This window comes from Fringilla coelebs, assembly GCF_963513975.1.
Source record: "Fringilla coelebs genome assembly, chromosome: 33".
NCBI classification, from domain to species: Eukaryota; Metazoa; Chordata; class Aves; order Passeriformes; family Fringillidae; genus Fringilla; species Fringilla coelebs.
In genome coordinates, this window is record NC_140059.1 from 543871 (window position 1) to 567232 (window position 23362).

At 59.5% G+C, this 23362-nt stretch overlaps 3 protein-coding genes across 4 annotated transcripts; all 3 read right to left on the reverse strand.

The window, feature by feature from the left end:
• Positions 1–548: 548 nt before the first annotated feature.
• CDC42EP2 (CDC42 effector protein 2) lies at positions 549–6919 on the reverse strand. The gene is made up of 2 exons (XM_084223995.1): positions 6211–6919; positions 549–2976 (listed from the first exon to the last, which is right to left on the reverse strand). Exon 2 carries the CDS (start codon positions 2958–2960, stop codon positions 2343–2345), a length of 618 nt encoding a protein of 205 aa, XP_084080121.1. The 5' UTR covers positions 2961–2976; positions 6211–6919; the 3' UTR covers positions 549–2342.
• A 1137-nt stretch (positions 6920–8056) lies between these two features.
• On the reverse strand, positions 8057–15282 carry POLA2 (DNA polymerase alpha 2, accessory subunit). 2 transcript variants are annotated; one of them, XR_014616870.1, is made up of 19 exons: positions 15160–15282; positions 14561–14688; positions 14391–14476; positions 14127–14181; positions 13942–14048; positions 13359–13546; positions 13046–13134; positions 12757–12912; positions 12517–12579; positions 12284–12326; positions 11761–11879; positions 11255–11293; positions 11041–11114; positions 10808–10916; positions 10231–10337; positions 9874–9933; positions 9559–9685; positions 8463–9020; positions 8057–8378 (listed from the first exon to the last, which is right to left on the reverse strand). XR_014616870.1 is itself a non-coding variant. In XM_084224094.1 (18 exons), the coding sequence occupies exons 1-18, from the start codon at positions 15266–15268 to the stop codon at positions 8559–8561; spliced, it is 2121 nt and encodes a 706-aa protein (XP_084080220.1). In that variant the 5' UTR covers positions 15269–15282; the 3' UTR covers positions 8057–8558. The 2 variants fall into 2 exon arrangements, 1 of the variants encoding a protein (XP_084080220.1); XM_084224094.1 differs by having other exon boundaries at positions 8057–9020.
• An 820-nt stretch (positions 15283–16102) lies between these two features.
• CAPN1 (calpain 1) lies at positions 16103–23229 on the reverse strand. The gene is made up of 23 exons (XM_084224097.1): positions 23091–23229; positions 22626–22736; positions 21142–21409; positions 20982–21051; positions 20777–20895; positions 20233–20366; positions 19988–20156; positions 19822–19905; positions 19663–19748; positions 19516–19590; positions 19281–19441; positions 19023–19201; positions 18603–18614; positions 18285–18496; positions 18164–18203; positions 18016–18081; positions 17630–17687; positions 17471–17535; positions 17326–17394; positions 16917–16995; positions 16721–16837; positions 16510–16568; positions 16103–16383 (listed from the first exon to the last, which is right to left on the reverse strand). Exons 3-23 carry the CDS (start codon positions 21406–21408, stop codon positions 16357–16359), a joined length of 2148 nt encoding a protein of 715 aa, XP_084080223.1. The 5' UTR covers position 21409; positions 22626–22736; positions 23091–23229; the 3' UTR covers positions 16103–16356.
• Between the last annotated feature and the right edge of the window lie 133 nt (positions 23230–23362).

The following is a 23362-nucleotide window of genomic DNA, read 5'->3' on the forward strand; positions in this document are numbered from 1 at the left end:
TAATCCCTGCCCGGAAATCCCGGGATAACGAGGAAGTTGGGAGGGAGGCCTGTGCCCCTGCCCTGCCGGGGTTAATTAACGATTCCAGCCTTGATTGATTCCGCAATAAACTCCCCAAAAAGGGAGGGGGAGCGGGCGCTGAGTCACGGCTGCTCCGCATGACTCAGATTCCTGGAATTGGGAGTAAATCAGCAAGTTTGGCAGCAGTGGTTTGAATAAATCGTTAATTTGGGGAGGGATTCGTTAGGGGAGACGTGAAGGAGGCTCCAGTCCTGTGGAAAGGGATCCCGAGTGATTTTTTCATTAATTAATAATCAGTTAAGGAATTTGGGTTTTTTGCAGGAGATGAGACTGGGGGGAAGGGATGAAGTGATAATTGGGATAATTCCAGGGATAACAACAATAATTTGGGGGATAATTTCAGGGGTTTATAGTAGGGAAGAGAGGAAGGAGGAGAAGGGTGAGAATTACCTTTTCATGGTTAAAAACCCCCAAGTTTGACAAATTAAAGGAGCTTTTCCAGGACTGGAGCAGAGGGGGATGAGGGGAGAGAACAGAAAGGAGTGAACGAGGTCCCAGATTAAAGCTGGAACACCCCAAAATTCAGCCCTGAGTTATGGAAGGGAAAAATCAGGGAGAAGAGGGACAAAACGGGGAAAAAAGGGGAATTTTGGCTGATTTTGGTTATTTCGAAACAGCTCCGAGGGTTTTGCAATTCCCGGGCCGAGGTGGGGCACAAACAGCTCCATCTTTGAATCACTGATTAAGGTGGAACCCAGGAAAATTGGGGTGCAATCCAGGAAAAAAAAAAGTCCATCCACGTTGTGTGGGTGTTGGAAAGCCCCCAAACCACAGAAAGCCGCCCAAAATGAGCCGTTCTGGGCTGGTTTCCCTTCACGTTGTCCGAGCAGCAGCTGTGGTGTGTCTGTGGGACAGGAGGGGACACAGAGCCACGTCCTCATCCCCATCCCTGGGCTTCATTAATCACAAACGTTCCTGGGGTTAATTAATCACAAACGAGGCTCTGAGACGGCTGGAATTGGTTTTGGGAAGGAAAAAATCCCAAATAAATAAAATGTGGACAAAGCGTGGGGGGAGAAAAGAGTTTAGAGCAGGGAGGAGTTGGATCAAATAGCAATTATACCTGATCGAGCCTAATTAACCTCAGTTTGTTAATTATTTTATGGGTTTGTCCCCAGATTCTGGGCATTTGCACCAAATGTGATTCGGGTTTACCGACGCAGAGGGGGAGGGGAAGGAAGAGGCGGGACCAGGGTTCGTTAACGAGAATCTAATGAGTCATTAGTCAGATCATCTAAATGAGACTCGTTAGGCAATGAGGAACAGCACCAGCAGGGTCAGGAGGGGTCCCGGCTCCGCCCTGGGGGGATCCCGCCCTCGTTTTGGGCTCAAACTGCCAGAAATCGGTGAAAGGATGGAAGCTGTGGCAGGAGCCTGGGCAAGGAGGCGCCGCTGGTCCCAGCCTGTCCCTGTGGCTCCTCCACCAGCAGCGTTTTCCAGCAGGGTTTCTGTCCCTGTTCCCCAAAATCCAGCTGGAATTGCCCTGGGCGTTCCCCGTTCCCGCTCTCCCGAGCAATCCGGGATGGATCCCTCGGTTCCAGGATCCACGCTGCGGTTCTGGGTTGGTTTTGCATCTCCTCGACCTTTTCCAGCCCGGCCCCAGGGGGTGTTTTGGCCCCTCCGTGGATTGAGTTCCTAAAACAAGAGTCCCCTTGGGATATCCCAGCTCCTCCTCGGGGAGTTTTGGCTTCTCCACAGGGACACAGAGCCCGGGGGAGATTTCCCCATCCGTGGGATTTTCAAAGGATTTCACGGAGCGGGAGTTGAGGTGACGGCGCCGTGGCGGTTCAGGAGGTTCAGAGCCGTGGAGAACAAACCCGGAATCCTGTCCCCCCGAATCCTCCTGGTGGAATCTTTGGGAATTCACCCCAGATCCTGTCCCCCCTGAATCCTCCTGGCCAGAATCTTTGGGAATTCACCCCAAATCCTGTCCCCCCGAATCCTCCTGGTGGAATCTTTGGGAATTCACCCCAAATCCTGTCCCCCCGAATCCTCCTGGTGGAATCTTTGGGAATTCACCCCAAATCCTGTCCCCCCAATCCTCCTGGTAGAATCTTTGGGAATTCACCCCGTGGGGTCGCATTTCCCGTGGTCAGCTCTGGCCCTGAGGAGGCTGGGAGAGCTCAGGGGGGTCACTCTGCTTCTCCCCTGAGGCTGAACCCTCACCTGGCGTGAGGAAAGGCGAGAATCCGAGATCCACATCCCAAAAACACCCCCAAATCCTCCTCCATCCTCATCGTCATCCTCGCCGTCCGTTTCCCTCACGTCAGGATCTCGGGCCGGGCGCCGGCGCCGCGCTCGGCCCGGTGCCTGTCCATGACCTGCAGCACGTCCTCCAGGATGGACGGCCCCAGGTCCACGTGCAGGGACAGCAGCGAGCCGGCGTGCGACGCGAAGGGCTCGGCCTCGCCGTTGGCGGCCGGCCGCGGGCGCGGCGATGGCGACGACGGTGACGGTGACGATGGCGACGCCGCGGCCTCGTCCAGGTGCAGCCGCGGGGGCTTCGGCGGGGCCTGCGCCGCGGGCAGGGTCAGCGCCTGCGCCCCGCCGAGCGCCGGCAGGGAAATGGCGTTCTTGAGCAGCGGCGACGGCGCCGCCGCCTCCCCGCCGGACATGGTGGCCGTGCGCGAGAACTCGAAGGGCGCCGCCGCCGCCGCCTCGGCGTGGCCGCGGTCGGCGCGGGGCAGCAGGTGGAACTTGCCCTGCAGGAAGGAGATGTCCCCGAAGGTGTCGGCCTCGCCGCCGCTGCCCACGTGGATGGTGTGGCGGAAGTCGCCCAGGGGAGGGCTGATCATGTCCGAGGACAGGATGTCCCGCAGCTTCTCCTTCTTGCCCTTGCGGCTGCCCCTCTTCAGGTAGATCGGCACCTTGGTGGACATGGCGGCTCAGGACAGCCTGGGGAGGAACGGGGAGAGAGGGGGGAAAGGCTCAGCGCGGGCTCCTCACCTCGGGAACGAACCCCAGAGCTTCCCCCGCCGCCTCAGAGGAGCAGGGCACGAAATCCAGGCTGGGAGGGGAGCAGGGAAATGGATTTGGGTTTTTAGGGAGGAGTCGGGGCGTGGAGTTGGAGGTCGGGAGAGCAGAGTGGTGGGAAGAGGCGTTTTTAACCCAAAAGGGATTTTCTCACCCTCTCCTCGGTCCCACCCAGCCCAGCTGAAGTAAAAACCAGAGATTTTGGAGATTTGGGGCCAGAAGGGGAAGGAAGTTGGGGTTTCCCCTGTTTCAGTCGTGAACTCTGAGCTCAGCTGTTGCATCTGGGCCGGATTTTCCAGCTCGGGGGAGAAACGAGGCAAAAATGGGAACTTTTGGTGCCATGAACGCGTGCAGCCTCGGGATTCACCTCAGTGGGAGGGAAAGAGGGATGGAATGAGTTTGGAGCCACCAGAACATTCCCTGTCAAATCAGCGAGGGGGAAGTTCTGGAGGTTTTCACCCTTAGCACGAATTTTCAGGGGAAAAAAATTCCATCCATCCCTGGTTTTGTAAACTCGGCGCCGCCGGCAAGGACGGAGCCGCGTGAGGGATTTGGGGACGGGTTTGTCCTGGGCTGGGACACCCTGAGGGGCCTCTCCCGGCCGGAATTCGACCCAGAAAAGTCCCGGGAGCATTTATCCCTAAAAACACAACAACAACACCAACGCCCCGAGGGATGGAAAATCCCATTTCCCCTTCACGGCTCCAAACCTCCCCCTGCTCCCTGCTCTGGGGAATATCTCCTTATTATCCCCCATTTTTAGGGACTATGCCCTTAAAATTCCCAGATTTTGGGGACTATTCCCTTATAATTCCCTGTGTTTAGGAAATATTCCTTTATTATCCCATATTTAGGGAATATTCCCTTATAATCACCCACTTTTAAGGAATACTCCCTCATTATCCCTCATTTTTAGGGGATGTTCCCTTACCATCCCCTGTTTTTAGGAAATATTCCCTTATTGCCCCGTTTCCATGGAATTCTCCCCCATTTTCCTGGAATTCTCCCCCGTTATTCCGTTTTCGTGGAATTCTCCCCTGTTCTGCCCTGCCCCGTTTTCGTGGAACTCTCCCCCATTATCTCCAATTTTCATGGAATTCTCCCCCATTTTCCTGGAATTCTGCCCCATTATCTCCCGTTTTTATGGAATTCTGCCCCGTTATTCCCCGTTTTTATGGAATTCTGCCCCGTTTTTCCCCCCGTCCCCCCAGACCCCGTTACCGACCGGCGCCGGCGCCGCTCCCGAGAGGATCCCGGGGCGATCCCGGGGATCGGGGCAGGGCCCGGCCCCGGCCCCGGCGGCTCCGGGCAGGAGAATCCTGACGGTGCAGAATGAGCACCGCTAATCCCGGGATTACCGCGGGACAGACGGACGGAGGGGAGGGGCGGCGGCACCGGGCTGGCGACAGCGACAGGGACGGGGAATCTGCCTTTGGAATCGGGACTGGCACCGGGGCCGGGGGGAAAAGGGGAAAAGTGCGGTCGGAGCGGGGGAAAAAGTGGAATTGGAGGGGAAAAAACGGGGCTGTAGGGAAAAAATGGAATTATAGGAGGGGGGAATGGGTTTGTGGGGGAAAGAGGTGGATTTGGAGGGAAAAAAGGTTCTGAAATGTGAATTCCCAGCTGGGGCTGAGGATGATGATGATCGGGATGAACATCCCGGAGCTGTCGGTGCCCTGGGATTTGGATTTTCCCCTCCTGGAAATCCCTTTTCCCACCCCAAACTGCCCTCCCTGACCTGGCTCCCTCCCGCTCGGCTGGGCCGGGACAAAGCCCCGGGAGAAGCCGGGAATGTTCCGGGAGCTGCGAGAGGGAAATCCCGGGAATGGGGGCGATGCCAGCCCCCAAATCCCCTCCTCAGCCCCCAAATCCCCTCCTCAGCCCCCAAATCCCCTCCTCATGGGAGCCACCGCGCTCCCCATCCCTGCAGCGAGATCCCAAACAGGTGGAAAATGGGCTGGGAAAGGAGGAAAACACCAGGAAAGCTCCAAGAATTCATTTCTGGGAGTTTCCATCCCTAAAAATCCCAGGAGAACCCCAGAAGGACGAGTCAGGAATGAGGAAAACAGGGGAAAACGAGGAAAAAACAGGGAAAAAAGGGAAAAAAACAGGGGAAAAAGGGGGAAAACCGGGAAAAAGGGATGTTTTCCCCAGGATCCGAGTGGGAGGAGCTCCGGGAGAGGCTCCCAGGACTCCGACCCTTGGAATCGCCTGAATCAGCAGATTCGATTCCCACGGAGGAAAATTTGAGGAATTTTTCCCTCTTTCCATCAGTTCTGGCTCCAAGAGAGGAAATCCTGTTCCTCTTCCATCTTTTTTTGGTGATTTAGGGTTTGGAATTTGGGCTCTTTTTTGTAAATCACAGGAAAATTTTGTTCCTTTTTCAGCACTTTGGGCTTCAGCACATCCAGGTCTTTCATTTTCCACCTGATTTTGGAAATTCAAGCTTCAGCTCAGGAAAAATTTGGGATCTTTTTGCCTCTTGCCACAAATTTACCTCTCACAACCTGGAAATTTCATTCCTTTTCCATCCGGTTTTGGGAATTCCTACCTCAGCCTGAAATTTTCTGCCCATTTTCAGTCCCTCGAGCTTCAGGACCTCAACATTTTTACTTTCCCCCCCATTTTTTCCATAAAAATTCCGATTTCCCTGCCCATTTCCAGCATTTTGGGCCCTGACACACAGAAATTTGGGGTTTTTTTTTTGCCAATTTTCAGGAATTTCGGTGCTGTCTGAGCAGCTCTTCAGGGATGGAATTCAAACTCCTTTTCCCATGGGAAGGGCCCGAGGGAGGAGCAGCCTCCAAAACCTCCTCGGGTTCCTCCCACCCCTCCCCTCCTGCCCCATTCCAGCCTTTTTTCGGTGCCCGATTTCAATCCCCTCCTCCCTGGGAAGCAGATTCGCCCCAGGATCGCCGCGGAGGATGGATTTTCCCAAAAAAAAGGACGGAAATTTCCCATTTCCCCGCGCTCCCGGAGCTGCAGGAGCGGGAGAGAGGAAGAGGAGCCCTTTGGGATGAAGGTCGTGGGGATTTTTTAGGGAATGGGGATTTTGGGAGCCGTCCGTGAGATCCGACCCCGTTCTGGGCACGGGAAAAGCCGGAATTGGTTAAAATCGGTTAAAACCGGGAAAGAATTCCCCTCCTCCCGTCGCACCTGGGGAATCCAGCGGAGAGTCCGGCCCGGGGGCGGCGGAGCGGTGACGATTCCATGCCCGGGGACCCGCCGGGGCTCCTCCCTTTTCCCAGGAAAACCCCGATTTCGGGACAATCCCGGGGCAAGCCGGAGGATGAGGAAGGAAGGAAGGAAGAAGTCTCGGCCTCGGCCACACCCCGACCCCTCCCGGTGCCCCCGGTGACAAAAAATCCACGGGAAAAGCCAAAATCCAGGAGAAGCAGCAGCGGCGGCTCCTCCCGGGCCGGGATTCCCGGGAAGTGGCGCAGGAGCCGCGCTGGGAGCGGCCGCGGGTCGGGGATGGGGTCGGAGTCCGCTCGGGCTCCCGGGACACTCCTTGGAAATCCGGGGATTCAGGAAATCCGGGGTTCAGGAAATCCAGGGATTCGGGGGTTCAGGAAATCCAGGGATTCGGAAATCCGGGGTTCAGGAAATCCAGGGATTCGGGGGTTCAGGAAATCCAGGGATTTGGAAATCCGGGGTTCAGGAAATCCAGGGATTCTCCTGTTCGCAGGAAAGAACGCCCGGAAAGCGCCGGGCCGGGATCCGGGGCTGTTCCAGGGATCCAGGGGCTATTCCGGGGATCCAGGGGCTGTTCCGGGGATCCAGGGGCTGTTCCAGGAGCTATTCCAGGGATCCAGGGGCTGTTCCGGGGATCCAGGGGCTGCTCTGGGGCCGTTCCGGGGCTCGGCCGCTGCTCTAAGCCGGGAGCGGGCGGAGCCGGGGGGCTCCAATTAAGCGCTGTTTAATTAAGCCGGGAAGCGAAGAGGGCGGGGGGCTGTGGGGGGGAGGATCCGCTCTTTTTCCCGGGATCAAAGGAAGGAATCGCTGCTTTCCCTTTAAATCCGGGATGTGACAGCGCCGCGAGCGCGGCCGGGAGGGCGGAACAGCGGTGCCCGCCCTCCCCGCAGCATCCCGGGATTGCGAGCGAACCTTCCCTTCCCTTCCCTTCCCTTCCCTTCCCTTCCCTTCCCTTCCCTTCCCTTCCCTTCCCTTCCCTTCCCTTCCCTTCCCTTCCCTTCCCTTCCCTTCCCTTTCCCGAATTCCCGGCGGTGTCACCCGCGGACCCCTGGATTCGGGATCCGGATTTGGGATCCGGGATCGGGGCCGGGATCCGGGATCAGGATTCGGGATCGCTCCCGAGCGGATTCCAGGCCCCACCCCGGCCTCGCTTCCCTTCCCGGGAATTCCCGGAGCTCCCTCGGCCTCTCCCCGGGGAAAGAACCCCGAAAATTAAACCTGGAAAACCCCAGCGGGATCGGGTCCCTGCCCTAAACCCTCGGGAATTCCCGAATTAAATCCCGAATTGGGGATGGGATTGAAGGGCAGGGGGGAAGAGTGGAAATTCCCAAAATTCCCCCAAGGACGGGCTCTGGCTCTTCCCGCTGCTGTTTTAACCAAAATCGGAGTTTTTCCAAGGGAAACTGAGGCTGGGGGAGGAGAACCCAAGGGGAAATCTGGGAGGAAATTGGGTTCTGATCCCTCCCGTGCAGGTGTGAAAAAAAACAGAAATAAAGCTGAAAATGGGAGGAAAATAAGATTTTTATGGATGCTGAAAAAAATGTATTTGATTTTGGGTGAGAAGGGCTGGAATTGGGCAAAGAGCAGAGGAAGAATTGGGATGGACAGTCACAGGTGACCTCAGCACTTCCCAACTGCTCCATGAGGATATTTGGGGAGGAAAAGGAGATTTTGGGGAAATCCTGACCACACACTGGAATAATGAGGGGAATGTCCCTCCCCAGCCCCAATTTTCCCCGGTTTTACCCCAAAATCCACCCCTTGGATTTACCTTCTCCCTTAGGAAATGACACCAGGACAGGCAGAAACTTTAATTATTTTCACCATCATTGTAAATTTGGGGCAAAAAGTTTGGGAAAAGGGTCGAAGCCAGAGCCAGAGCTGTTTTTTCCTGGGAAGCAGCAGCACCAGGAATTCGTAATTAATTGGTTTTGGACTAATTAAACTCCAAGTCCCCTAACGAGGCCACCGAAGGCGAGGGGTGACACCAGGACAGGGAGGATGCCACACCTGGAGTCCCTTTCCCAAATTCCTGAATCCCCCTGGGGAAATCCTCCACGTGCAGAATGATTTTGGGGGCTTTTAACCAGAATTCCAGAAGTTTTAACTGAAATTCCAGGAGTTTCAGCCTCAGTTCCAGGAGTTTCAGCCCCAGTTCCAGGAATTTTAGCCCAAATTCCAGGAGTTTTAACCCCAATTCCAGGAGTTTTAACCCCAGTTCCAGGAGTTTCAGCCCCAGTTCCAGGAGTTTTAACCCCAATTCCAGGAGTTTCAGTTTCAGCCCCAGTTCCTGCAGCCCTGGGTGCAGCTCAAATCCTCACGACCTCGGCGGCCACGCAGGGGCTGCTCCGGGGGGCGTCCCTGGGATTCTCTGCAGGGCTGTCCCCGGCTCTGTCCCCGGTTGTGTCCCCGGTTGTGTCCCCAGCTCTGTCCCCAAGGATGTCCCCAGCTCTGTCCCCAGTTCCGTCCCCAGTTCTGTCCCCGGCTCTGTCCCCAGTTCCGTCCCCAGGGCTGTCCCCGGCTCTGTCCCCAGTTCTGTCCCCGGCTCTGTCCCCAAGGATGTCCCCAGGGCTGTCCCCAGCTCTGTCCCCAGTTCTGTCCCCAGTTCTGTCCCCAGCTCTGTCCCCGGTTCTGTCCCCAGCTCGGTCCCCAAGGATGTCCCCAGCTCTGTCCCCAGCTCGGTCCCTCCGCAGCAGCAGCCGCCCGTAGGTGCCCCCGGCCCGGCCCTTGGTCAAACGCCCGGGGTTGATGCAGACACAGCCCAGGACGTCCTGCAGGGACAGGGACAGGGATGGGGACAGGGACAGGGAACAGGGACAGGGAATAGGGACAAGGAATAGGGACAGGGAACAGGGACACGGACAGGGATGGGGACAGGGACGGGAACAGGGACGGGGAACAGGGACGGGGAACAGGGACACGGACAGGGATGGGGACAGGGAACAGGGACAGGGATGGGGACAGGGAACAGGGACAGGGAACAGGGAATAGGGACAGGGAACAGGGATGGGGACAGGGAACAAGGAACAGGAACAGGGAACAGGGACGGGGAACAGGGATGGGGATGGAGACAGGAATGGGGACAAGGACAGGGATAGGGACAGAGAATGGGGAGAGGGACAGGGGACGGGGGGGGGAAGTCAAAAATCCATGGATACAGAGGAACTGGGACCCCCCTGCCCAGCCAGACCCCAAAATCCACCAAGCCCAGGAGATGTGGGTCCCCCCATCCCTGATCCTGGCCCTTCCCGTGGTTTTTGGGGCTGGAATTCCCCCGGGGGGCTCAGGGGGGCTCGGGGGGGGGCTGACCTTGACGAAGAAGCGCAGCTCGGACGGGGTCACCAGCACGTCCGGGGTCACCGGCAGCGCCGCGAACGCCGCCAGCGCCTCCAGGTCCACGGTGAGCTCCTCGGAGGGCGGGTACAGGGGGTAGAAACTGCAGGAAAAAGGGGTTTGGGGAGGAAAAGGGGTTTGGGGAGGAAAAGGGGTTTGGGGAGAAAAGAGGGGTTTGGGGAGAAAAAAGGGGTTTGGGGAGGACAGAGGGGTTTTGGGAGGACAGAGCTGTTTTTTGGGAGGACAGAGCTGTTTTTTGGGAGGACAGAGGGGTTTTTGGGAGCTCCTCACCTGCGCTGGGTCAGGATGTGCCGCAGGATCCGCGTGAAGCGGTCGCAGACCCCAGAGGAGCTGTGGGAGGAAGGGGAGAGAAATGGGTGAGAAAAGGGAGGAAATGGGAAAAAAGGGATGGGGAAAAAGGGGGGAAATGGGAAAGGAAAATGGGGTGAAAGAGGGGATTGGGGAGGAAGAGAAGAGACAAAAGGAAGAGAAGAAAAGGGGGAAAAAAGAGTAAAAAAAAAAGGGGCAAATGCTAAAAAGAGGGGGAAGGTTAAAGAAAGGGAGGAAAGGGTAAAAAAAAGTGAAAAAGGTTAAAGAAACGGGGAGAAAAGGTCAAAAAAAAGGGAGGAAAAGGTTAAAAAGAGGCACCTGCTGATCTCCTCAGCCCCCATGTGGAAGAGGAGGTCGGTGGAGGTGAGGCCGAAGACGACGCCGTCGATGTCCAGGGTGCAGGGCTCGGGCACCAGGAGCACACGCTGGACACACGGACACGGGGCTGGACACCAGGACAGCCCTGGGGAGCCCCAGAGAGCCCCAAAGCTCCTAAAATGCCCCAAACCCACCCTGGAATGCCCCAAATCTGCTCTGGAATGCCCCAAATTGGCCCTAAATCACCCCAAACCACCCCACCCCCACCCCAATCCCACCAAGTTTTCCTTAAACGCCCAAAATATTCCCCAAAATCCCCAGGGTCGAGCTGGATTTTCTGCAGGAACATCAGCTCTGCTCCTGAGGGATGAAGAATGATTCAATGAAAGAATCTGAACCCAAAAAGGGCTGGGAGGGGCATTGGCAGCTCTGGAATCCCAACCCCAAATCCTTTGTCCCCCTGGCAGCTGTGGCAGCACAAAAAGGGGGATTTCAGCCCAAATCCCAGCTGGAGGGGTGGGGACCTCCTGGGAATTCAATTTTTTGGGGAGAAAAAGCAGAATTTTGGGGCTGGTACCGCTCTGTCCTCCTTGGGCAGGTCTGGGAGGGAGAAGGGCGGCTGCGGGTACACGAAATCATGGGAGACGTCCCGGAGAGAGGGCACCAGCACCAGCTGGGAGCCAGCACTGGGGAAAAGGGGGAAAAACGGGGTTGGGGGGGCGAAATGAGAGAGTTTTGGGCTGAAAAGCGGCGGTTTTGGGGAAAAAATCCCCGTGGGAATGGGGGATTGGGGGCGGGTTCCACGGGCACCTGCGGGTGCCCTCGATGATGGTCCTGAGGCAGAGGCGGAACACGTCCGAGAAGGGGCTCAGGAGCTGGCAGCTCTGCTTTGGGGCAAAATCAGACAAAATCGGGACAAAAAATTCCTGTGCCGTGGGATTGGCACCATTCCCACATTTCTGGGGATCTGGTGCTGCCCCAAATCCGCAGGGATTGAGGGGATTTGGGGGGGATCCCTCCTCACCTCCACCTGCTCGTGTTTGGCGTCCAGGAAGGGCCCAAACTGCGGGAAAAAGCAGCAAAAAATCAATTTAAATCACCCCCTAAGACAGATAACTATTAATAATTCTCATCAGTGAACCCCAATTTTAGCCCACACACCCAAAATTCAGGGCAAAATGAGACCAAAAAGGGGAAATTGCTGAAATCGAGGCCTTGTGCCCAGGCAGGGAATCAGGATTTGTCTCTGAGGGCAGCATTTGCTCTTAAAATGGAACTTTTCTGTCACTTTGGGGTGAGAAATTGGGATTTTGGGGATTGCTGGGTGAAAAATGAGAGGTTTGGGCACTCTTAGGTGGGAAATGGGTGTTTTGGGGTTCAGGGATGGGATTTTAATGTGAATCTTGAAGGGTTTGGAGCCTCCCCTGCGGGAGGCTGCGGGGTCGGGGTGAGGGGTGCAGGAAAGGGTTAATAACGACGAAGGTAATTAAATATTCATTGTTAACGAGGGATTAATTGGGATCTCCTCACCAGGATACAAACATCGGGTTGGTCACGGGCCACCACCTCCAGGAGGTCACTGAGGGGCTCGAAGGTGACGCTGTCCGAGGGCGTGAAGGGGCCACAGGCCACCAGCACCATCCTCTGCTCTGGGGAAAGGAGTTTGGGGGGAAAAATGGGGGTTTTGGGGAAAAAAGGGGGTTTGGGGAGAGAAAAGGGGGTTTGGGGGAAAAGGGGGAGATTTAGGGATGAACAGGGATGGAATATGGGAACGTGGGGAGAAAAAAAGGGAGGATGAGGAGAAAAAGCGGCTTGGGGACAATAAAAATGAGGGATTTGGGGACAAAAAGGGAGATTTGGGATCGCAAAGTGGGGGTTTGGGAGGGAAAAAGGAGTTTGGGAGGGGGAAAAAAGGGGGATTTGGGGGTAATAAGGGGAGTTTGGGGACAGAAAGTGGGAGAGTGGGGAAGGAAAAGGGGGAGACAATCCAAAGGACACTTTGGGGACAAAAATGAGGATTCGGGGGACAAAAAGTGGAGGCCCCAGGGCTCACCTGCCATGGGCTCCGTGGGGGTGTGGAAGGGCAGAGGGACCCCCTGTGGGAAAGCCAGGAATGTCCAAAAATGGCCTAATTCCTCCCCAAATGCCCCAATTCCACCCCAAATGTCCCAATTCCACCCCAAATACCCCAATTCCCCCCCAAATGCCCCAATTCCCCCCCAAATACCCCAACTGCACCCCAAATCCCCCCAATTGCACCCCAAATGCCCCCAAGAGCGGGATCACCTCGTAGAGCTTGGTCACCACCATCCTCCTGCCCGTGCTGTTGGTGCCTTCCAGTGCCACCACCTGTGGGACACCAGGATTGGGGTAAAAAGGTGGGAAATTGGGAAAAACCGTGTGAACCAAGGAAAAGGAGTGGGAACTGGGGGGAAAATGGGGCAGGAATTGGGAAAAGGGGCAGGAATTGGGGAAAAGGGGCAGCAGGAATTGGGGAAAAGGGGGATCCCCCCGCCAAAGCCTCACCTGTCCTGGGAACAGGGAATATTCTGGAAGCTCTGAGAGGTCCAGGGGGACCTGCCCCCCCCCCGAGTGCTCCCTGTCCCCCACCAGCAGCACGGATTTGGGGTTGAGCTTCCCGTTCCCGTCACAGCCGATCTGCCCCAGCACCGTCACCGGCTCCTGCGGGAGCCAGAACGGGGGAACTCACCCCAAAATGGGGAATTGATCCCAAAGGGGGGGGTTAACCCAAAATAGGGGGGGTTTAACCCCAGAACAGGGGGTTTCACCCCAAAAAGGGGGGCTGGGGTCTCACCTGAGCCGGGAGCACGGCTGAGCTGAAGCCCTCCAGGCCGTGGTGCCTCCGCAGGACCTCCCCGAGCTCCTCCACCCGCTCGGCCAGCGCTGGGAGGGGACCCCGGTGTCACCAAACACCCCCTGACCCCAATCCCTGACCCCCCTCGAGCTGGGAGGGGACCCTGGTGTCACCAAACACCCCCTGACCCCCCTCGAGCTAGGGGTGGCCCCGGTGTCACCAAACCCCCCCTGACCCCAATCCCTGACCCCTCCCAAGCTGGGGGTGGCCCCGGTGTCACCAAACCCCCCCTGCCCAGGGGGTCCATCCCCACCTTCCCTCACGTCCAGGGCCTTCTGGAACATGAATTTGTAGGGTTTGCTGAGGCTCTGCTCGGGGCAGCCGAAGATCCTGACGGCGCAGCCGCCGCGGCCGCTCCAGGCCGGGCCCTGCACGGAGCCAAACGAGGCCACGACCTCGCCCCGGCCCCCCCGGGACGAGTATTTCTGGGAGGGGGTGACACTGTGGGGACAAGAAAATTGGGGGTGATTCGGGCCTGGGGTTGTCCCACTCTGAAACTCTGTGGGTTTTGGGTTTTTCTGTTATCCCCGTTCTGAGCACAAAGGTAAACGGAGCCTGAAGGGGTGAATTCCCTGATGTGTGAGCAGAGGGCATTTGAGCAGGGTTTAGGGATTTGGGTTGGTTAATGAGGCTTTAAGAATGACAAATGTTTGTAGCTTTAAAGGCTTTGTAATCGTAAGGGGTTCAGGGGGGATTTAAAAAACCCCCCCAAATTAACAGAGCTTCTAAAACGCTCCAATTCTACTTCCACAAGGATTCAGGATTTTAGGGGAAAGGAAGGAAGAAAAGAGGGAAAAGAGACGATCCAGGGAAGCCCCCCAGGAGCCCTCACCCACCTTGGGGAGAAGCTGCCGGGGGAGAAGAGCCCGAAGGGGCTGCGGGAGGACGGCGCCCGCTTGGGCCGGGGCGTCTCCGGTGTGGAATTGCTGCGTTTCTGGGAGCCCTGCGGGGAACAGGCGCGGAAAATGGATCCTCCCAGGCTGGTTTAAAAACAACCCTGTGGGTTTGGGGTGCTGCCCACCTTGGATGGGGTGGTGTAGGCGTCCAGCAGCTCATCCTCCTGTTCCTCGCCGAGTCTGGCGCTCGTTAAGGGGCAAAAACGCTCCAGGTTTGGGGTGAAGCCCCCCCAAGAGCCCCAAATCCGATAATTCCTCCCATTCCCAGCCTCCCCCTGGGCATCTGTGACAGCTCACGGGCCCCCACTTTCTGCCAGACCCCCCAACCTGCTGGGGATGTTGAGATCTCCTGGGGATGTCCTGGGGATGTCCTGGGGATGTGGGGATACAGCTCCTGGAGCGAGTGGATGTCGTGGAGGAGCCCCCGGCGCTCGTCCCGCCCGCGCCGGCCGCGGCTGCCGCGCTTGGCCAGCACCTGGGGCAGCAGGGCAAGCTGGGGTGAGCGCTCCCCGCCATCCCGGGGGTTTTGGGGGATCAGAGGGGGAACTGGGACCCCCACCTCGTGCTCAAAGGCGTCCAGGCCCGCGGGGGTGAGCTGCAGGTCGAGGTCTTTGCTGGTGACGAAGGCCAGCAGCTCGTTGGCCAAGGCCACCGGGCCCAGCCCGTGGCTCAGGCACAGCTCCACCACTGCGGGGAGAAAGGGGGGTCCCAAATCCCACCGAGATCCCCCCAAACCTTTGTACCCCACAGTCACCCCCTCGATCCTCTCTGTGCCCCCCAAAATCCGGCAGGTCCCAAAATCCTGGCCCCCACCACAGCCCCCAGTAACCCACATGGACCAAATAACCCCTCCCAGCTCCCCTGACACCCCCAGATCCCCAAAGGCCTCCCCAGTACAGCTGACACCCCCAAACCTCCTCTGACACCCCCCAAACCTCCTCTGACACCCCTCAGAGCTCCCCTGACACCCCCAGATCCCCAAAGGCCTCCCCAGTACAGCTGACACCCCCAAACCTCCTCTGACACCCCGCAAACCTCCTCTGACACCCCCGGACCCCCGACACCCCTCAGAGCTCCCCTGACATCCCCCCAAACCCCTTCCTCCTCCCCAAGCCCCCCCCGTCTCCTCCCACAGGCCGCGCCCCCCGGAGCCCTCACGCTTGTCGGGCACTTCCTCGCCCTCGCAGCGCAGCTCGAAGAGCCGCAGCTCCCTCAGCACCGCCTCGGCCGTCACCGCCTCCGGGCCCCGCTCCGGCTCTTGCTCCATCCCCGGCTCCGCCATGGCCGCGCTCGAACCGCGCGGGCGCGGCTCCGAGAGGGGAAGGGCGTGGCCAAGCCGTATTAGGAAAAAAGGCGCGGTGAAGGCGGAGAAAAAGGCGTGGCTATTCAAATTTAAACAGAACGGGCCAATGGGAGTGCGTTAGGCTGGCAAAGGGGCGGGACCGGCGCGCTTCAAACACCGCCCATGAGGGGTGGGAGGGGAAAAGGGCGGGAGGAAAATAGGGCGGGAAAATTCGCGCCCTCAGAGCGCTGAGGGGGCGGGGCTGAGGCGGCTCTGAGGGAACCGGGCCCGGCCAGGCCTGAGGGGCGGAACCGGGTATGGGGCCGGAACCGGGTATGGGGGGTCCGGCTCGGGTCTGAGGGGTGGAACCGGGCCTGAGGGGCGGAACCGGGCATGGGGGGTTCCGGCTCAGGTCTGAGGGGTGGAACCGGGCCTGAGGGGTCCTGCTCGGGCCCGGGGGTCACACCTGCCCCGGGGATTCTGCTCCGGGTCCGGGGTCCCCTCCCTGCCCGGCCCCTCATCCCCTCCGAGTCACGGCAGCCTCGTCCTGTGTGCCCCGCCCAGGAGACACCCCCGGGGTTTTAAGTCACAGCCACCAAAACATCCCAAAAATATATGAATATAACCCCAAATATGGGATCTATAACCACAAGATAACCCCTAAACCCGTTACTTTAGAGCACCTTGAAATGCCCTCACCCTCCGCCTTGAGGGAGAGAAAAAACTGCCAGAAAAGAGTTTTGACTTAAATAACTTTTTGTTTCTTTGGTTTTTATCTCATTTTTAATTTATACAATAAAAAAATCACTTTATGGCACCCGGGGGCAGCAGATCCCTGAAGCGAAGGACGACGGCCGGGGCTCCGTCAGCACAGGAGGCACCAAAATCCGGAGGATTTGCCCCAAAAGGGCCGAGCGTGAGGTGAGGGAGGGACAGGGGGCTTTGGCAAAGCTGGGGGGGGGGTCCCGTGTGACCCCCACCCCACCCCCCCATCCAGCCTTTTCTGCTGAAAAAAAGCCAAAAAAAGGGAAAAAAAACGGCGCGGGGTCGTGGAAGGCACTTGGAGGGTCCGGTCAGGCGAACATGGTGAGCTGGAGCCACTGGGGAGAAGGAGGAGGAGGAGGGTGAGGGAGGAAGGGGAGCAGGAGAGGGTGAAGAAAGCGGGGGGGAAAGCAAGAGAAGGAGGGAGAGGAGGAGGAAGGGGAGGAGGAAGGCCTTGAGGGTACCTGCAGCAGGTCGAAGGTGACGACGCCATCCTGGTCCACGTCCATGGCTTGGAAAAACCCTGAGGGGGAGGGAAAGGTGTTGGGATTTGGGGGGGGGAAAGTTCCATTCCTGAGGGAAAAGTGTGGTTGGGAAGGCCAGGGATGATTGGGGATTGGGGTGGGAGAGGTCATTTGGGATCCTTTGGGATGTTTGGGGTCATGGGGTGCTCACGGAACATGGTCTCCAGGCGCACGAGGCAGCAGACGAAGCTGTCGAAGTCCAGGGCCAGGTCGGGCTCGGCGTAGCGGGTGATGAGCAGCTCGTGCAGCCTCTTGTTCAGCCGGTACCCTGGGACAGGGGACAGCCCGGGGGTCACCTGGGGGAGCCCTGGGCAGGGCAGGGGTCCGGAGGGGGTCCCGGGGGTCACCTGCAGCCTCCAGCGCCAGGCGCAGCTCGTAGGCACTGATGGAGCCCGACTTGTCCAGGTCGAACTTGCGGAAGATGCTCTGGCAGGAACAGCCCCCCCAAAGGAGCAGGGGTCACCCAAAACACCCCCAAATCCCCCCAAAGGAGCAGGGGTCACCCAAAACACCCCCAATGTACCCCCAAAGGAGCAGGGGTCACCCAAAACACCCCCAAATCCCCCCAAAAGTGAAGACCAGCCAGGAAAAAAGATCCCAAAATCTTCACCCCACACCCCAACAGCCCCAAAAACGGGGGGAAAACAACGTAGGGGGGGGTTTCCCATGAGGAGAGAGACCCCAGAATCCTCCCAGTATTGGGGTCACCCCTGAGAGAGGCCCCAGAAGCCCCCCCAGGAGAGCCCCCAGACCCACCAGGTAGTTGCGGATGCGGTTCCAGAGGACGTTGAACTCCACCAGCCCCAGTTTCCCGTTCCCGTCTTTCTGGGGGAGGGCGGTTAAGGAAAGGGGGGTTCCCGGGGTGCCCCCCGAGCCCCCCCAGCCCACGGCCACAGGATACGTCCATCAGGTTGACCATGCTCCGGCAGGACTCGATGCTGAAGCCTTTGGTCCGCAGATCTTTGTCTGGGATTGGGAATTTGGGGTGTTAACGAGGGACGGGGTGTTAACGAGGGGAGCGGGGTTAATTGGGGTGGGGCCCCCCCAAATCCTGGCTCACGTTTGGCGATGATGCGGTTCAGGATGGTCTGGAGCTCGGTGACGCTGATCTCCAGGTCCTGGGGAGGGGACACGGGGCGGCCCGGTGTCACTGCTGAGCAGTGATGTCATCGGCAGCCAATGACATCACTGCCAACCCATAACATCACGGCCAACCAATGACACCACCAACAATGACATCATTGCTAACCAATGATGTCATAGCCAATCAGGGCCAACGAATGATGTTATCTACAATCAGTGATGTCACTGCCAACCAATGACACCATTACCAACAATGACATCATTGCTAACCAATGACATCACAGCCAACCAATGACATCATCATCAACCGATGGCATCACCACCAAGCCCTGAGGTCACAGCCAAGGGTCCCCGCCCCCTTACCGGCCCCGCCAGCTGCTTGAAGAGCTGCTTGAAGTTCTCATCGATTTCGCTCTCCCTCAGCACTTTCTGGGGGAAGAAGCGGCCGTTTTGGGAACCACCCCGCCCCGGCGCCCCGCTGGCCTGTCCCATCCCCCCATCCCCGGCTGACCTCGTCCGGCAGCGTGGCCTGGATCTTGTCGTCCATCTCCCTGCGGACAGACAGACAGACACAGAGCGGGCTGAGCGCGGGCGCGGCGCCGGCTCTCGGGCGCTGCCGCGGCGACGCTTACTCGGTGCCGGCTCTCTTCTCGGAGAAGACGCGGAGCACGAAGTCGCCCTCCTTGTTGGGCTCGAAGGTGGAGGGCACCACGATGTACTCGCCGGGCGGCAGCCGGAAGCGCGTGCTCACCTCGCGCAGGTTGATGAACTGCTCGGAGCGCGCGCGCGACGCGTTGGCCAGGAAGAACTCCCGCTTCAGGTGCACGCCCGACCTCCCCACGTACTGCGGGCACGGGGGAAAGGCTCCGAAAGCGCCCCAAAAACGGCCCCAAAAACACCCCCGGGGGCGGCCCGGCCCAGCCGGTGCCACTCCAGAACGCTGAACCCACCTCAGGAGGGACCTGTGCGGAGAGAGGGGACACCGGGGACCTCGGTTGGTGACAGCTGACACCAGGTGATCCCACCTGACCCTGTCTGATCCCAACTAATGCCAACTGACCCCAACTGACACCAGTTGAAGCCAGATCATGCTGGTTGACCCCATTTGATGCCAGTAGACCCCAGCTGACCCCAATTAATGCCCCAACTGACCCCAACTGATGCCAGTTGACCCCAGTCAAGGCCAGTTGACCCCAGCTGATGTTGCCTGACCCCAGTCAAGGTCAGTTGACCCCAGCTGATGTTGGCTGACCCCAGCCAAGGCCGGTTGACCCCAGCTGATGTTGGCTGACGCCAGTCAAGGCCAGTTGACCCCAGCTGATGCCAGTTGACTCAAGTCAGTGCTGGTTGACCCCAGTTGATCCTGTTACCTCATAGACAGCGAAGCCAATGGTCTCCATGTCCTTGCCGTAGCGGCGCTCACGGCGCCGGTGCTTCTGCATCAGCGCCAGCAGGAAGCTGCAGCCCGGCTCGCGCCCGCCGTCCTCGTCCCTGTCATCGTCCACCTCCTCCAGCTGGATCTTGAACTGGGGGTTGATCCAGAACGTGGCTGCAGAGGGGGCAGAGGAGGCTCAGCAGGAGGAGGGCCCCAGCAGGAGGGGGCAGAGGAGGCCGTCCCCCGCGCCTACCGGGGTAGTTTCGGCAGCCGCCGGCGGTGCTGCCGCGCCGCCACGTCCCGTCGTAGAGCTGCGTGTTCCACTTGCGGAACTTGCGGGACTGCAGCGCGTCCGGGGTGAGGTTGCAGATCTCCAGGCGGGTGAATTCCCGCAGGAAATCCCGGAAGGACATCCTGAGGGAAGAGTTTGCCCTCATTTACAAGCACGAAATGGGCGGGAAAAGGGGTTTGAGTTGAACTTCTCCTACCAGAATTCCCCGTCCTCCATCTTGACCATGAGCTGCTGGCGCAGCGCCGGCTCCACCGCGTGCCACTCGGCCGAGCTGCAGGGACAGCGGGGTCAGCAGGGCCCCGGCTCGTTACCGCTAACGAGCCCGGCGCTAACGAAGCCTCACCCGTCGCTCCAGGCGCCCGTCCACTCCACCTCTCCCCAGGGATTGCGCATCCGGATGAGCTCCAGGGCCTGCCCGCGGTACGGGATCTGCGGACGGCGCCGTCAGGGCCACACCACCCAAAATCCAACGTTTTCCCCCCAAACCGGGGCTGGCCCTCACCTGCTTAGCCCCGGTCACCGAGTAGGCGTGGCCCTTCACCAGCTTCTTGAAGGTCACCGCCTCCATGTCGAAGGCGCTCGTTATCTGCAAGAAGACACCGCGGCGTTACCCAGGCAACGAGCCCAAATCCCGCCGGTTTTGCCCCAAAAGGCCCAGGGTGGCTCACGTCGATGGAGCAGCCGAGCAGGGAGCCGCGCTCCAGCGCCTTGAGGATGATCTGGTAGAGGTCGGCCGGGGGCCGGCGCAGGTCGAACCACTCGGTGACGCCGCCCGTGAAGTCCTCGAAGCCCTCGGAGGTGCTGCCGCCCGACAGAGCCTCGTAGCAGCCGTTCACCCTGCGCGGCAGCCGGGGCCGTTTTTGGGGGGTTCTGCCCCAAAATGGGCGCGGGGAGGAGCGGGGAGGGGCCGTACTTGGCGTAGGCCTTTTCCAGCAGCGCGCTCCAGAACTCGGAGCCCTCGGCCGAGTGCACGAAGAGCAGCTTCCCATCCTTGGTGGGCAGGAAATCGTCCACCACCACGTCCAGCCACTCGCCAAACTGCCAGATCTGTGGGGATGAGGAAGGGGAGGAGATTTTGGGGGGCAAACGCCCGGTTTGGGGTCCCACAAGGCAGCGGGGGAGTCGCCACAATGGCAGTGGGACATGAGGAACTGGGTGGGGAAAGAGCCCAGAGTACTGGGGGATCCTCCCAAAATCGGGGGAGTGACCAAAATGGTGGAGGGAATTCTTGAAACGCTGGGGGAGTCACCCCAAAATTGCAGAGTGGAGCCCCAAAACTGTGAGGGATCCCCTCAGAATGGTCAAGGGGAGGCCTAAAAAAGTGAAGAAAGCCCCAAAACGGTGTAGGAACCTCTCAGAACGACAAGAGGAGCCCTGAAGTGACGGTGGGAGCCCCGAAACGTTGGGATTGGCACTCAAACTGGCAGAGGGGAGCCCCGAGGCCGGGCTTTGCTGACCTGGAAGTGGAAGATGCCGGCGTAGCCCTGCTGGAAGCTCTGCCCGTGCGGCACCACGCGGTGCAGGAGGGTCTCGTTGAGCGTCAGCGAGGCGATGGCCGCCAGCAGCCAACAGTCACCTGGGCAGCACCAAAACCCACCAAATTCCTGGCAGAACCATCCCCCGAACCGCCCAGATTTGGGGCAGAGGACGAGGATCCCTCACCCAGAGCTCCCTGGCAGATGTCGGTGCGCGTGGCGCCGTCCACGATGAACTGCGGCCGCGGGCACAGCTCCTGCGGGAGGGAAAGCCGCGACGTCGGGGACGTTCCCACCTTCCCGCGGGGGTTTGGGGAGCACGGGGACGATGGAGCAGCCGGGCTCACCGTGGGCCTCTTCCACTGCACGCCGCGGGTTTTGGAGGAGCCGGGGCCCAGCTCGCGGAAGCCGAGGGAGGCGGCGGCCGGGGGGAAGGCGGGGTCCCGGAACAGGGTCCCGGAGCGCCGGCACTCCTCGGCCAGCTGCCCGAAATCCTGGCCCAGGTAGCGCACGGCGTTGTCGTGCCGGCCCAGCCCCAGCTCCTTGGCCCGCTGGCGCCGCACCTGCGCCGAGACGCCGGTGCAGAACACCGGCACCACCGGGGGCTCCGCCATCCTGCGGGAAAGCGGCGGGAAAGGAGCTCGGGATCTGGGGAAAAACGGGGAAAACCAGGGGGGCTGCACGGGGATGGGGGGTTTGGGGGGTGAAACAGGAAAACTGTGCTCGGGATCCAGGGAAAAATGGGGCAGAGATACGTGGTCTGCACAGGGATGGGGGTTTGGGGTTTTTGGGGGTGAAACAGAAAAAACGCGCTCAGGATTTGGGGGAGAATGGATGAGATGTATGTTCTGCACAGGGATGGGGGTTTGGGGTTTTTGGAGGGGATTTGGGGGTTTTTGGGGGTGAAACAGGAAAAATGCGCTCAGGATTTGGGGGAAAACAGGGCTGAGACGCATGTTCTGCATGGGGACGAGGGTTTGGGGGGCCTGGGGGGGGATTTGTGGTTATTGGAGGGATTTGGGGGTTTTTTGGGGGGGAAACAGAACAAATGTGCTCAGGATTCAGGGAAAAGCAGGAGTGAGATGCGTGTTCCGCATGGGAACGGGGGTTTGGGAGGGACTGGGGTTGTTGGGGGGGGTTGGGGGTTTTTGGGGGGGAATTTGGGGGTTTTGGGGAGGGAATTTGGGGTTTTCCCCCAGATTTGGAGTCCTGCCCATGTCACGTTGGAGGAAATCAGGACAGTTTTGGTGAGTTGAGAGTGGCGCTGTTCTGGGGTAAAAAGCAGGAATTCCGGGGGCAGGGAAGGTCACAGAGATCCCAAATCCTGGGGTTTCACCCCAGAATGGCCCTGTCCGAGTGAACTCCTGACAATCCCGACACGAGACAGCCCCAAGGCTGAGGAAACCAGGGGAAAGTGCCCCAAACTGGTCGTGCAGGTTGAGGTGGGGCTGCGGGCGAGGCGCGGCCACAGGTCCAGCCCCGAGGGCCCTCCTCAAACCCTGGGGAGGTTCATTAAGCATTGGGGTGGCTAATTAAGCACCAGGCATGTTAATTAAATGCTAATCAGAGCCACCAAGGAGCGACAGAGCCGTGACAGGGGTAGGGGCAGTGGAGCCCCCCCAGATGAGGCCAAACACGGGGGTTTCTGTCACCCCAAACCCCAGCGCAGCCCAAGGGTCAGGGACACCCCAAACTCGGGGGTTGTGCCCCAAAAATGCAGAAATTAAGCCCAAAATGGGGGTGGAGGGGCAGTCCCACCCAGGGATCCCCTCAATTCCCTGTGCCCCCCCTCCCGGACAGTGCCAGCTCCCCTTGCCCCTTCCCCACGTACGTTTTTGGGGTGAAGTTGGCAGAAACGGCCGCTTTTCACCCCGTTTTGGGGGCCCGGAGCCCCGGCAGGAGCTCAGCTGCCCCTTCTGCCCCGCGGCTGGGCAGGAAACACCTGATAAGAATTAAAACCTCAGGGAAAACCACCAAAGTTCCAAGAAAAGCAGCAGCACCCCCCATTCCCCCTCCCCGAGGCAGCTCCAGCACCCCAAAATCCCCTTTTTTGGCTAAACCGCGGCTCGGGGCGTGGGGTGGGGGAGCCCCCCCAGCTCCCACCCCTTTCCCGGCTGCGGGAATTGAGGGCAGCGGGCCCCGGGGGCGCTTTTTGCCCGTTCCCGCGGGGTTTTGCCCCGTTCCGGAGTTGTGTAAGCGCCGGCAGCCCCCGGGCGCGGGGTCCGGCGGCGCTCCCGCTGTGTCACCGGCTGTCCCCGGCTGTCCCCGGCCGTCACCTCCCGGGGCCCGCTCGTACCTCTGCTGCGGGGGCGGCGCTCCCGGGCTCGCCGCTTTTTTGGGGGGAAAAAACCAGCGGCAAAAGCGAATTTGTCACCCCAAACTTCCTCGAGCAGGAAGGCGAGGCCGCCCCCGCCCCCCCCCCCGAGACTCCTCCCTGCGCCGCTCCCTCCCCGCGGGAGGGGTGGGGGAGGGCAGGGGGGGGCACGGAGCGATTTTGGGGGGTCCGGGGTGGGTTTGGGGCCGCTCGGGATCCTGCGGGGATTTCACCGCATTGAAGGGGGGGGGGAG